Source organism: Aegilops tauschii, chromosome 3, assembly GCF_002575655.3.
Source record: "Aegilops tauschii subsp. strangulata cultivar AL8/78 chromosome 3, Aet v6.0, whole genome shotgun sequence".
NCBI lineage: Eukaryota > Viridiplantae > Streptophyta > Magnoliopsida > Poales > Poaceae > Aegilops > Aegilops tauschii.
The window spans coordinates 610,151,268-610,165,239 of NC_053037.3; the positions used below are offsets into that span (position 1 = coordinate 610,151,268).

At 50.1% G+C, this 13,972-nt stretch overlaps 2 protein-coding genes across 2 annotated transcripts; both read right to left on the minus strand.

Annotated features, from left to right (window-relative positions):
* Positions 1–5,979: 5,979 nt before the first annotated feature.
* LOC141042554 (polyubiquitin 11-like) lies at positions 5,980–6,654 on the minus strand. The gene has a single exon (XM_073511306.1). The coding sequence runs from the start codon at positions 6,652–6,654 to the stop codon at positions 5,980–5,982; it is 675 nt and encodes a 224-aa protein (XP_073367407.1).
* Positions 6,655–10,076: 3,422 nt separating this feature from the next.
* LOC141020831 (uncharacterized) lies at positions 10,077–13,342 on the minus strand. Its single transcript, XM_073495777.1, has 3 exons — positions 13,180–13,342; positions 10,224–11,901; positions 10,077–10,125 (listed from the first exon to the last, which is right to left on the minus strand). Exons 1-3 carry the CDS (start codon positions 13,340–13,342, stop codon positions 10,077–10,079), a joined length of 1,890 nt encoding a protein of 629 aa, XP_073351878.1.
* Between the last annotated feature and the right edge of the window lie 630 nt (positions 13,343–13,972).

Here is a 13,972-nt window from a genome sequence, read left to right on the forward strand (position 1 = left end):
AACGGCGCCGTTTGCCTGTCCGCACGCCACGTCAGCGTTTTTGCGGCCCACCTGTCGGAAAAGAGATCAAACGAGGCTAAACGGCTGTTCAGTGCTTTTTGCAACGGGTTAAGAGATTTTACGGTGTTTTTTGCAACAGATTAACGACTTGGTAGTTTCCTGCAAACCTAGCCACAAATGTGGTGGTTTCTTGCAATTGACTCGCTACAAGGTGGTGCACGTGAGGGATTATAAAGCCTTTCAGCTAAGCACAGTCCCAACCCCCGCGTCGCTCTCCCAGGAGCGGCTCGGGCGGATCTCGCACGCCGCCGCGGCCGGCTCGCTCCTGCCTCCTCCCTCACCTCGCCGTCGCCACAGGCGCCGCCGGGCAAAGCCCGCACAGCGTCGGCGGCGGCGGGGCTGTCTTCTCTCGCGCGCGTCTCGGCAGATCTTGAGCGGCGGCGGCTGATGCGTTTACGCCGGCGGTGCGTGGCTAGGAGTGGGGTGGTCCTGGTGCCTTGCCTCGCGTGCCGGGGTGGCCGTCATCGCCGCTGGAGGCTAGCAGCTGCGGTTGGGGGCGACTGCCAGTGCTCACGGTGACCGGATGCCGGGGCGGCGGCCCCGGAACTTGGGCGGTGCTCCTGTGCGTAGCGAAGGTGCTAGCTGCGGACCAGAGCGCGGCAGATCGAGGGATCTGGCGCCCTGATCTGGAGTCAGATCGGCGACGCGTGGAGGGACTGGTGAGGAGATGACGGATCTCCGCCGGATTACCGACGACAGCATACGTCTTCATGGCGAGGCTCCGCTCGGTTCCAGCTAGCCGCGAGATCGGGACGGCCTGGCTTCCGGTGAAAATCGCGCCTGACTGTGGTCATGGTGGGCGATGGCGGCGTCTCGGACGTCGTTCCCTTCTCGAGGCATCGTCGTTGCAGGTCACGTCAACCTGATCGGGAGGTTCCGGGGGATACCCTAGATCTGGGTCTACCGGATCGGACGATGACGGCATTTTGATGTCGTTCTCCCTCCTGGGGGCATCGTTTTGGAGCAAGTGCTGGATGGAGGGGACAAGAGGAGTAGCGGCGTGGCATCTGGAACGTCGACAACGGCGAGCTCAGCGGCATGGAGCAGCAGGGTCTCGCTGGTGGACGTGTGATGATGGACGAGGGCAGGATGGTGGCGTTGTTTGACGTGGTGGTGGCGTCGACGGCAGCTAGACCGGGCAAGGTAGATCCAGCAGTACAGCACTGAAGATGGATTGGTGGCAGGTGGCTACGGCGGCTTCATACCCGGCAGGCGTCCTGGTTGAGGAATGCGCCGGACTGGTGGGTGCCCCATACCCGGCAGGCGTCCTGGTTGGGACCTCAGGTCTTAGATGTTAAGTTTGGGTGCGAGGTCTGTTTGGTATTAGGCCCAGACTATCAGCATCCTTTCATCAACTGAATAGGAGTAGCGATAGATGTTGCCTAAACGGTGGCTTTAGTCTTACTGTTGTATGACCTTGAAAGGTCTTATGAGAATAATTAATAAAGTGTCGGGGGTCCACCTCCTTTTCTAAAAAAAGTGTCCAGCTACATCCTTGGGGGGTCTGGAGTTGGGAGAGTGGTCTGAACCAAGGACCTTAGTGCCTTACTGAGCAGGATGATTATATCTGCTGTTTGCTACATCACCCCTATACACGGCTAAGATATTTATCGAGCTTTAACCTTGATGGGAGTGTTATACACGGCTAAGATACTCCTGTGAAAATGCTTTGAGGGCTTCGGTTTCGTCTGAAGAACAGAATTGTTCTCCTGGCAAGTTATTGGGACAGAGTTCCTATGAGGGGAACAGCTTCAGAAAAGATAAACGAAATTGCGCAGGGAACAGCCATTTCCCTTTTTGTGAGCTTAAGGAGATTTGCGCCTCAGCGCGCTTTATCCGTGCGAAGATATGTGGCGCACTATTGCTTGTTTGAGTTTTAGAAGCCAAGCTTCTCTGACAGCCTCCTGATGTAACTCGCAGGTCGACCGTCTTCTTGCAGAGACCACCAGTTGGTTTCGTCTCGAGTGCTACATTCGGCTGTCGGTCGGGCGTAGCTTCTGGGTGGGCTGATCCGCCAGGACCTAGCCGCCATTTTGGTTCTGCTGCATGCATGCGCTGGTGTTCTGTTTAGTCTTGACTCTTGAGTCAGGTTTCCCTTCCCCTGGGCTGTTTGTGTCCCTGAACCTGCTGGGTCTGTATGGGAGCTGGTCCCTGGTCCCTAAACGGAGCGTCCAGGTCACTACCTTGGTATACCGTATCATTGTTCATTGCTAGTCACGATGGAGTTGCTTTGTGAATTGTTGATGTTTAACAGTCAGATTGAATGTGGTACTGTCTCGGCAAATCGTACGTGATGGGGGGCATTCAATCAACCTGCCCTGGGCGTGGTCACCGCGGTGCAATATGCATTCAGTCACTGAGGTAATATTTATTGATGGCGGATATGCTGTTTTGGCGATGAACTGCAGGGCGAGGAGATGGCGGTCATCGGGGACTCCGGTAATCGTTTGGCTTGTCTGATGGCGTCCTAGACCTGGTTTAACAAGGCATGCTGCCATGTGTGTGTGTGTGGTCAATGCTCTGCTTTCCCCCAGACTAACTGGTCGATGTACGTTTTCTCTTCTTCTTAATGCAAAGATGGGAGCTCCTAGCCCTCTGATAAGGTTTTGCCAAAAAAAATGTTACAAGAATTATTGAAAAGACTTGGGTTCCACCTCTGATTTTCAAACTCAATTCTGACTTGGCTGTGATGCATCACCTTGATATGGTACAAAAGATGCAATAACAATCTTCTACCTAAAGAACTTGCAATCACGTCAGAGTGTTCGGCTTTTGCCTGACTGCAGTATGTGGGAAGGAAAGAAACGAGTCCATTGCTGCTGCAGACTGTATTTCTTAATCAAGTGATGTCCATACCGATGCACTCTTAAACCATTTTTTTTGTCTATTGATAGGTAAAAAGAACTACTCAACACATTAACCTACTACTAAATGATATACATACCTTTTTACTGATAAGTGATAACACACCACTGCTGGAAGGGAACAAGAATGGAGCGATACTGGTACAAGAATGATAGGTTAACTGGTAGCACACCATTACTGGAACTTAAGAGTGCAGCCAAGTAAAAACTGGTTGCTCAATAGCAGGCCATGTACGTATCTCAGCAACCGCAAAGGCAGGGCACCAAATAAAGTTTTTTTTTTTCACTATGAATGTTGTAGTCTGCCAGGGTTTGCCACATCTCCAGCAGCTTCCCTACAAAGATGAGGCGCTGCTGTCTCGGGTAAGGGGCAAAGTTCATCTCGTATAGCTTCACCATGACACTCTCGACGGTATCCGAGCTCCCAACCTCGAGAGAGATGGTTTTTCCTTTTAGGTTCTCCGCATGGATCTGCATTATGTCTCCTTTCGGAATGCATGGGAGGATTCATGCTGGATATGTTGTAATCAGCGAGCGTACGGTTGTTGTCTAGCTTCACCCCGTTGGAGACGAGGAAGTGGCGTTCCTGGATCATTGCCTTGATAGATCCCAAGGTATTTAATAGGTTGACCCTGAGACGGATCGTGGTACGGGCGGGGTTCTTGACGAAAATGTACATTGTTCTAAAATTGGGCAAAAAAAACAAACACATCACTAGTTGTTAGAACTATGCACAGAAACGTTCAGCAAATCCAACAGGCGGCAGTGGCACCAAGAGAAACCTAGCTAGCCGGAAAGGTGGACAAATACACAGAAATATAGCAAATACTAGTTTCTTCCGCAAGAAAAAAGAAGAACAATTTGTAGCATTGCGAAGACCAAACCGAGATGAGCAACGAATTCTATCAGGCAACCATCCAATGTAATCCTACCTTGACACACTTGACAGTACGCTCTAGCTAGCTATAGTCTAGAGATTATACACACATCGTATAGTATACATAAGCAAAACACTGCGGATCGACGTTGATCGATGCTTGTTGCTTCCACCGGAGAGGAGAACCATGCGGGAGATGGATCGGAGGTACCTAGTAGCAGAGTTAGGGTTTGGGGATCGAATATATAGATAGCGTTGTTTTTATAGGGTCCAGTCCAATCGGTTCCGTTTTACAGTACAATACAGCCGATTAAATCAGGTAGAGTTCATCTTTATTTGCCTACATCACTACATATATGCCATAATTAATTTTCAGCCACAAAATTCATAAATACTATTATTCTTATAGATGTACAGTACCACATGTTTCTATGGAAAATATAACATTGCAGAGTTTCTGTGCCATACGGGCTAGACGTGTTTGAATGATTAATCATTGCCATCTCTCTTCAAACTAAACTAACGCACCCTTGTAAGGTCCTACGAATATAGAAAAAAGCACATTTTATTTAACAAAAAATGTTCCTATGATTCATGAGAATTACTGAAATATAGTCTGGTGCATCCCGGTGTAGCACTCCTGCGGCCTTGGACGGTTTCGGGAAGAGAAGCCGCCAGAACATGCAACCCCCCCCCCCCCCCCCCCCCCCCCCCACCCAAATAGCGAATTGACGAGATTGCACATTTCTACAAGTTAGCCATTAGTCCAGTAGCATCACCAAACAGCGCCAGAAGCTCTTTCATAGACAGCAATTCGCTCTCTTTTGGTTTGAGGAAAGGCACTGCATCATCTGCTTATAGAGACAGGCGATGACGCACACCCCATCTATCCAGGGGTCTGAACACACCAACAGCCTCTGCCTTGTCCACCATCGTAAGAACATCCATGATCCGAAGGAACAAGAGGGCAAGAGGGGATCTCCCTACCTCAACCTGTGCGCGTGCCAAATACGATGCCCCGGTTTACCATTCATCAACATCTTCGAACTTGCTGTGGTAAGAAGCAAAGAAACCCAAGAACACCATCTTGGCCCAAAACACCTTTTCTTTAAGACTTACATCAATAGAGGCCACAAGATGGAATAAAAATCTCGCACGATATCCAATTTAAGGAATATGGGAGGGACCTTGCGACAATGAAAGGTTTTCACCTATTGATAGATCAGTAGGAAATTATCTGGATTGATTGTCCAGGGATGAATGCGCTTCGAGTCACCATAATGAGCATATTCAACATAGAACTCACCTGCAACACAAGTGCCTTGGCGTAAATCTTAGCTAAAAAATGAATCAGACTAATGGGTCGCATGACTCGCGCTGTCTCTGGTCATAGATGGCTGAGTTTTGACGCGGATCTTCATACAACTCCACATATCCTCTACACTGTGCGTCAGAGTTTTGGTTTTCGGCTTCTGTTTTTTTTCCTGCCCAGGCCAAGATTGCTGAATTTTAGTCACTTAAAAAACATTCAACAAAATCTCGAACGAAATCGCAAAATCAAGATTTAAATTTTGAAGGAAATTTGATCAAAATTTGGCCACAATTGAAATTTGACCAAATTTTTGAATAGGCTGGAAGGTACTTTTCTGCCCCAAACCGAGATGGCCGAAATTTGGCTGAAATTGGATTTTTGGGGCCGAAAATCAAAATTATGGTGTGCATTGAGTGGACGATCGACTACGGCAAAATCTGAGTCGTTTGCTCAAGATTTTGAATGGCGATGATGCCTCCAGGGGTGATGATGACGCCTCCGTGCTGTCTTGGTGAGGCCCTCTTTGGAGGGGTGTGCATGTGGTATCTGTTTCGCTCGGTTTTCACTAATAACGGGGCAATCTGGTCTTCGCTCGATTCTCTCTAATTAACCAAGCAACTCTTTTCTTATTAATGATGAATGCAAAAATCCTGCCATTGCAAAGAAAAACATTAACCCGTACTAATAAATGATACGTCGTACTAACTGGTAACACATCCCTACTTTGAAGGGACAAGACTGGAGCAAGATATACTAACACAGTAGAATGATAGTTTTTACTCATAAGTCATAACACACCACTAATTTCAGCCGGAAGGAAGACTCCAGCAAAATAAAACTAGTGGTTGCACGGGCATCCATCCATCTCAACCACCACGAAGACGTAGACACAAATGAAGGGTGCACTCATTCATAACCTTGTAGTCCGCCAAGGTGCCGCTCTCCAGCTGCCTGCCAGCAAAGATGAGGCGTTGCTCTTTCGGGAAAGGGGCGTAGTTCCTCTCATAGATCTTCACCTTGACGCTATCAATGGTGTCCAAGCTCCCAACCTTGAGAGTGATGGTCTTCCCAGTCAGCACCTTCACGAAAATCTCCATCATGTCTCCTCTCGGAATACATGGGAGGAGGACAAGAAGTATTGTGGACTCCTTGAAGATGTCGTGGTCTGCCAAGGTGCGGCTCCCGTTCTCTAGACGCTTGCCCGCGAAGATGAGGCACTGCTGATCTATGGGGAAGCCCTCGAGGTCATAGATCTTGGCCTTCACGTCGTCGATAGTGTCTAGGCTGTCAGTGTCAAGGTTGTTGATTATCCTGCCCATTAGTGTCTCCATCACGTACATCTGTGTCTTCTCTTCAAGGTCAAGAATGGAGTCCTGCTGGATGTTGTAATCGGCAAATGTACTGTCATCCTCTAGTTGCACTCCACTGAAGATGAGGTGATACCGCTTCTGGATCTTCTCCTTGACGGAACGGAAGGTGTCTAATGGGTGAACCCAGATCCGGATGGTTGTTCCGGTGGGGTTCTTGACAAAGATGTTCATTGTCCTGGATGAGCAAAAACCGAACACCAGTAGTCGTTAGACACTTACATATTTAGGCTATAGAGCAATGCACAAAAACGTCAACAATTCCAGCTGATACGTAGTTAAGCAACAGGAGAAATCAAGTTACAAAGGTTGAGCAGTACATATAAAGATAGTTTCTTCCCAAGAAAAGTTAATGCTGAACAGTTTATAACATTGTCCTAAGATCTAGCTGAGATAATCAGATGCATGAACAACAAATTCCATAAGGCAACCATCCAATGTAATCCTAGCGAACACCGACATGAGATCCTCGAGCACAAAACAACAATGAACAGCTCTGTACCTTGAAGTGGATCGACCACACGTCGATGCTTGTTGCTTCCGTCGGAGAGAGAGCAGGTAGGGTGGGAGATCGATCCGGAGTAGTACGAGAGTTAGGGTTGGGGATAGAATATATAGATGGCGTTCTATTAGTTAGAGGATGAATTCTGTCTGTGTTTCCATTAGCTCATGGGAAGATTACATATAGGAGGAGACCTCAACGGCTCCATGAAGTTAGGCACGTCCTAGGCGTGCGTGAGCCTATCCAGATCCTATAGACTAGGGGAGAGTTACATTATGAACAAGTCATACAATATACAACACACTAACACCCCCCTGCAGCCGGAACTCCTTCTGGAAGGATGTTGAGGCTGAACCGGAAATCTTGGAACACCGCCGTGGGGAGTCCTTTGGTGAAGACGTCCGCAAATTGGGAGCTGGACGGGACGTGAAGAACTCGTGCTTCGCCAAGGGCCACGCGATCGCGAACAAAGTGCAAATCAATTTCCACATGCTTGGTCCGTTGGTGCTGAACTGGATTGGTCGACAAGTATGTGGCACTGATGTTGTCGCAATAGACTATGGTGGCACGAGAGGGGGGCTGATGCAACTCATGAAGAAGCTGGCGCAACCAGCAAGACTCGGCAACACAGTTAGCAACAAATCGATATTCTGCCTCGGCACTGGAGCGGGACACGGTGGGCTGCCGTTTGGATGACCAAGAGACAAGGTTGGAGCCGAGGAAGACACATAAGCCGGAAGTGGACTTGCGTGTATCGGGACAGCCGGCCCAATCGGCATCTGAGTAGGCAACCAGGTCATGCGAGGTGGACTTGAAAAACCGCAGCCCAAAGTGTGATGTGCCCTTGAGATAACGTAAAATACGTTTGACGAGGTTCATGTGAGAGGAGCGAGGATCATGCATGAACAAGCATACTTGCTGAACCGCGTAGGACACATCAGGCCGAGTCAGCGTGACATACTGTAGGGCCCCGGCAAGACTGCGATAGAGTGTGGGGTCCGAGACAGGAGGGCCGTCAGCGGCAGACAACTTGGCTTTGGTGTCGATGGGTGTGGCGATGGTGTTGCAGTTGAGCATGTGTGCACGGTCTAAGATCTCTAGGATGTATTGCTGTTGAGACAAGAAGAGGCCGTCGGGTGAACGAGTGACATTGATCCCGAGAAAATGGTGAAGATCGCCTAAATCCGACATGGAGAATTCGGACTTGAGGGACGATATAATGGAGTGTAGAGTGGCAGTGGTGTTGGCGGTGAGGATGATATCATCGACATATAGGAGAAGATACGCCACATGGGAGCCACTACGATATATGAACAGGGAGGAGTCACATTTGGAAGCAATAAACCCTAGAGAGAGAAGGAAGGACTTGAAGCGAAGAAACCATGTCCGAGGGGCTTGCTTCAAGCCATATAGTGATTTTTTGAGAAGACACACATGGTTGGGGTGAGTTGCATCAAGAAAACCCGCCGGTTGAGCACAATAGACAGTTTCACCAAGGTGGCCATGGAGGAAAGCGTTTTTGACATCAAGTTGATGGATGGGCCAAGAACGAGAAGTGGCAATGCTGACCACAACACGTATAGTGGCCGGTTTGACGGCCGGGCTAAAGGTTTCGGTGTAGTCCACACCCTCACGTTGAGTGAAGCCACGGACCACCCAACGTGCCTTGTAACGAGCCAGGGAGCCATCGGGATGGAACTTGTGGCGATAAATCCACTTCCCGGTCACCACGTTAACACCTGCAGGTCGAGGTACCAAACACCACGTCTCATTCTTTAACAAGGCATTATATTCATCAAGCATAGCATTGTACCAATGGGGATCCTTAAGGGCAGTCCGGTAGGAAGACGGAAGGGGAGAGATGGGATTGGGCGAGGAGGAGACAGCGAATAAACGCTTGGGTTGGGCAAATCCGGTTTTAGCACGCGTTGTCATTTTATGTGAGTTTGGGGGGGGGGGGGGAACAGCTGAGACAGCCCTGGGTGGAAGACGAGGTGTAACAGGAGTTGGCGGTGACGGGTTCGAGGAAGATTGCGCAGCAGAGGCGTCAGGGGCGGCAGAGGAGGCAGGTGCGGAATCAGAGGCAGATTCGATGGGTCCAGGCAGAGTGGATTGGGCGGAGGACGTGGGCGTGCATGGGGAGCGGGCGGTGTGGTTGGTGGGAGGCGATCCGGACGCGGATTGGGTGGAGGAAGCGGGCCCGCGGGACGCGTGGGGCGGAGTGGGCGGGTGCGGGGCGTGGGGCGCGGGATGCGAGGGCGATCTGCTGGGGCCGCCCGCGTCCGAGGTTGCCGGGACGTAGATCCCGGGGCGGATCACGCCAGAGGCTAGGTCAGAGGGAGGATCCGGTGTGGCGAGTGCTCGTGTGGCCGTGGGTGTGGGTGACTCGTAAGGAAAAATTGTTTCATCAAACGTGACATGCCGAGAAACAATTACCTTGCGCGAGGTTAAGTCAAAGTATCGATAACCTTTGTGTTCGAGTGGATAGCCAAGGAAAACGCACCGAGTGGAGCGAGGGGCAAGTTTGTGCTGGCTTGTGGCATAGAGATTGGGAAAGCAGAGGCACCCGAACACATGGAGGTGATCATAGGTAGGAGAGCGGCCGGTGAGGAGGAAGAAGGGTGTGTTGGAGCTAATGGCACTAGAGGGTCGCCGGTTGAGTAAATGGGTGGCGGTGTGTAGAGCTTCAACCCAAAATTGGGGAGGAAGATTGGCTTGGACGAGAAGAGTGCGGACGATGTCGTTTGTGGTGCATAGTAAACGTTCTGCCTTGCCGTTTTGAGGAGAAGTATGGGGACAAGAGAGGCGAAATGAGATCCCATGGTGAGAAAAGAACGAGCGGAGGGCGGTGTTGATGAACTCGCCTCCGTTATCACATTGCATGCATTGGATGAGAACATGGAATTGGGTGAGGATATATTGAAAGAAACGTAGAAGAGTGGCGGAAGTGTCGGATTTAGCACGCAATGGAAACATCCACGAATAATGGGAGTAATCATCTAAAATAACAAGGTAATATTCATAGCCAGAAAAGCTTGTAACAGGGGATGTCCAAAGATCACAATGGATTAATTGAAACGGGGCAGTAGTAACATTATGGGAAGAAGGAAAAGCCAAGCGAGGTTGGCGTCCAAGTTGACATGCTTCACAAAAGGAGGGTGTAACATTATTACAATCAGGTAAAATAGAACTAATGGTGCGAGCTAATGAAGATTTGCTGAGATGTCCAAGCCGACAATGCCACAAGTCGCTGGTGGTGATGGAGAAGGCCCGGCCGCCGGTGGAGTTATTGCCAAAGAAGGGGTAAAGGTCGCCGGAGCTACTGGACGTCATGAGAACCTTCTGGGTGCGAAGATCCTTCACATAAAAGCCATGAGGAGTGAAAGTTATAGAGACATTGTTATCGATAGTAAATTGGCGAACAGAGCTAAGATTAGGAACAATGAAAGGGGAGGCTAAAACATTGTATAAAGAGAAGGGGGTGGGGGAGAGGTTGACGGAACCAGACGCCACAATAGGTAAATGCTGCCCATTGCCAACAATAATGCTTGAGAAATCGTGCCTCGGAAGAGAAGGCGACGAGAGGATACCTGCATTACCCGTCACGTGAGAAGAGGCACCGGAGTCGAGGAACCACTCGTTGGAGGGCAGGCCCGACTGATGGGCGGCGTGGTTGAAGAGAGCCGCATGATCCCAGGAGGGAGCCGGCTGGTAGCCGTGCTGCATGGAGTATGGCGGCGGCGGCGGCCCGGAGAACATGACGGGGTAGGCCTGCGAGTGGACGCCCGGACGGGGGCCGAGCACACCCGCCGCGTTGGGGGCAGACCAGCCGGGGCGCGGGGGCCGCAGAGCCATGCTGTACGGTGCGAAGTAGTCGGTGTAGGGGACGGGTGGTGAAGGGGGAGCGCCACGGCCGGACGAGTCGCCGCGGCCACGGCCGCGCCCACGGCCGCGTCCACGTCCGTGGTCACCGTTGTGGCCACCACGGTAGCCACCACCACGCCCGGAGGAGCCATCGGAGCCAGCGCGGTCGCTAGCCGGAGGGCGAGAGACACTGCGGTCGCCGGAGCCGCCAGGGCCGCCGGAGCCGCCAGGACCGCCAGAGCCACCCGATCCGCCGGAACCGCCAGGGCCGCCGTGGGTGATGGAGAGGGCGGCGGCGCCATCGGTGGCCGAGCGGAGGTTGAGGTTGTACTCGGCCAGCTCGAGCCGAGAACGGACGACGCCGAAGGGTGGGAGCGGGTTCGTGTCGCCCAGCACGATACGGATCGTCTCGAACCGGGGAGAGAGCCCGTGGAGGAGCTGCATGGTGAGGTCATTGTCGGAGACGGTAGCACCCGCGTCGGCGAGGCTGTCCGCAAGAGCCTTGAGGCGTCGAGCGTATTCGATGACGGGAAGGTCACCCTGCTGCAGGTTGCGGTACCGGCGAGTGAGGTGGAGGATCTGAGCGCCCTGGTTGGCGAGGAAGTAGTCGGCGATGCGGTGCCAGGCCGTGTAGGCGTCGAGGACGCCGCCAGAGATGAGCTCGAGGAGAGGATCAGCCAGGGTGAAAAGCATCCAGAGAACTAGACGCTGGTCAACGGCGAGCCAATCGGCGTCGGCACCGCGAGGGGGCGGGCTGTCGACATGATCCTGCACGCGATACTGAAGGAGGACGATGCGGAAGAAGGTGCGCCACTTGGAGAAATTGTTCTCAGCAGGATCCAGTTTGAATTTGACATAGTTGGAGATGTGATCGTTGTGGATGCTGAGAGGGGAGTGGCTGGAGGAGGGAGCAGTGGAGGAGGAGAGGGCAGCGATGGTGGTGGAGGATGCAGCAGGAGCAGAGGGAGAGGTCCCAGAGGAGAGGGCGCCGGAGGAAGGGGAGAGCGCCGCCGGAGAGGGAGGTGGGCTGAAGAGGTCCTCGAAGGCTATAGCAACTGATACCAAGTTAGAGGATAAATTCTGTCTGTGTTTCCATTAACTCATGGGAAGATTACATATAGGAGGAGACCTCAACGGCTCGAGGAAGTTAGGCGCGTCCTAGACGTGCGTGAGCCTATCCAGATCCTATAGACTAGGGGAGAGTTACATCATGAACAAGTCATACAACAGAATTACAATACACAGTATGTATACAACATATACAACACACTAACACTATTTACAGGGTCCAGTCCAATCGATTAGGTTTTACAATACCATCGCACATATATACACCCTTAATTAATTTCTGTCACAAAATTGGTATATCATTTTTCTTGTTGCACGGATCCCACTAATCTTGGCCGATTCTTTTCATTGGTTTCCTGACCCCGGTTTTCCTTTGCTTTTTATGCGTTTCTTTTTCTGGATTCATGCTGCTTCCTTCGTCCGGGTTTTTGCCTTTCTGCTTGTTCTTTTTTCTGTTTCGTTTGTTTTCCTAGTTTTTAAACATTTTTTACAAAATACATGAATATTTTTAAATAATTATAAATATTTTAGAGAATTATGCATTTTTTCAAATCTTATGATTTATTGTAATTTTGTAAAAAAACAATTTATGATTTTTGAAATTTCATAAACATCCTAAATTCTATAAAATAATGCTTTTTTCGTAAGAGGAGTTGCTGGCTTTTTAACCTGTTTTTTGGGTGGATTCGGTGTTCTTTTGGACCGAAGGTGCAACGCTGCAGCGCTATTGGTCCTGGCCAACAGTGAGTACTCCAATCATCTACTCCCTCCGTTCCTAAATATAAGTCTTTCTAGAGATTTCAATAAGTGACTACATACAGAGCAAAATGAGTGAATCCACACTCTAAAATATGTCTATATACATCCGTATATGGTAGTCCATTTAAAATGTCTAAAAAGACTTATATTTAGGAACGGAGGGAGTATTATTCACCGTGGGTGATGCCATGTTATTATCAGTATTTTTGAAAGATATGTTATTATTTTTAAGAAAATAGTTGCCACAGGTATGAATATTTCCCAGAAAATTAATAAATAGTAGTCTTAATTTATTTTAGAATAATTGCCCGGATGCTGTTCAGTTTGTAAGCGAAGTGCATCACAATTTTTCCGCAACTTTCTCAGTTTTTACCACACACGCCACGTGGGCATGCCATGTGATCATGCCAAGTTTCATATTTTTTTCAAAATTCATTTACACCTTTTTAGAAATCAAAATTCATTTATCCCAATTAAATACCTAAAAATTCATTCACAGCTCGCACATGCGACGATCCTGCCGACAGGACAAACAACTCCAACTTTCCCTTCAAACCCTAGACTCTTTGCCGGCTTTGGTATGGCTGCTGGACCTCTTTGCTTCTGAGCGCTGCCGACATCGACCTCCACCACCACACCATTCGTCCAATGGCCCTCGGCGCCGGTCATCTTCGGTGCTAACAACCAACAAGCACCCGAAGCACTTCCCACTCGTCATCCCAAGAACAAGCTCAAGGGGGGTGTCGTGATGCTGCAGTTGCTGGTGTTGACACCCCCGACCCCCTGGCGCTGTGCGCTCTTCACCGGCGTTCCCGCCGTTGTCAGTGACGGTCGCCCCCACCGCTCAAACTCAATCAGCCCTAGACGGTAATGCGGCGACTTCGGCCTCTTCTGACACTACTGGCCATCTGACGAAGAGTAAAAAAAAGTGGTCTTTGGTGTTTCAAATGCAGATCATATGACCATCTATCTAAGGATTGCACGGTGGTTCATTTTTGTTGCATTTGCAACAACTACAAGCATCATATGCACCGCTACCCTGTTCTCAAGCAATCAAGGCCAGCCGCCGCTTGGTGGATGCGGTTTAGTTATTACAGTGTTTGTGCAACTTCTGGACTCACTCTTCAAGGAGAATCTTGCACCACCTACTTTGCAGACTGCTTTGGTTACGATTTTGGGTGGTTCCTTGTCTTATTATGTGGTGGAGGCCGAGGTTGCAAAAATCTCCGCGGTTCGAACGTCGTGGAAGTGGGTAATTGTGCCTCATGGAGCCAATGCTTTTTTTAGTTTCTTTCCTTT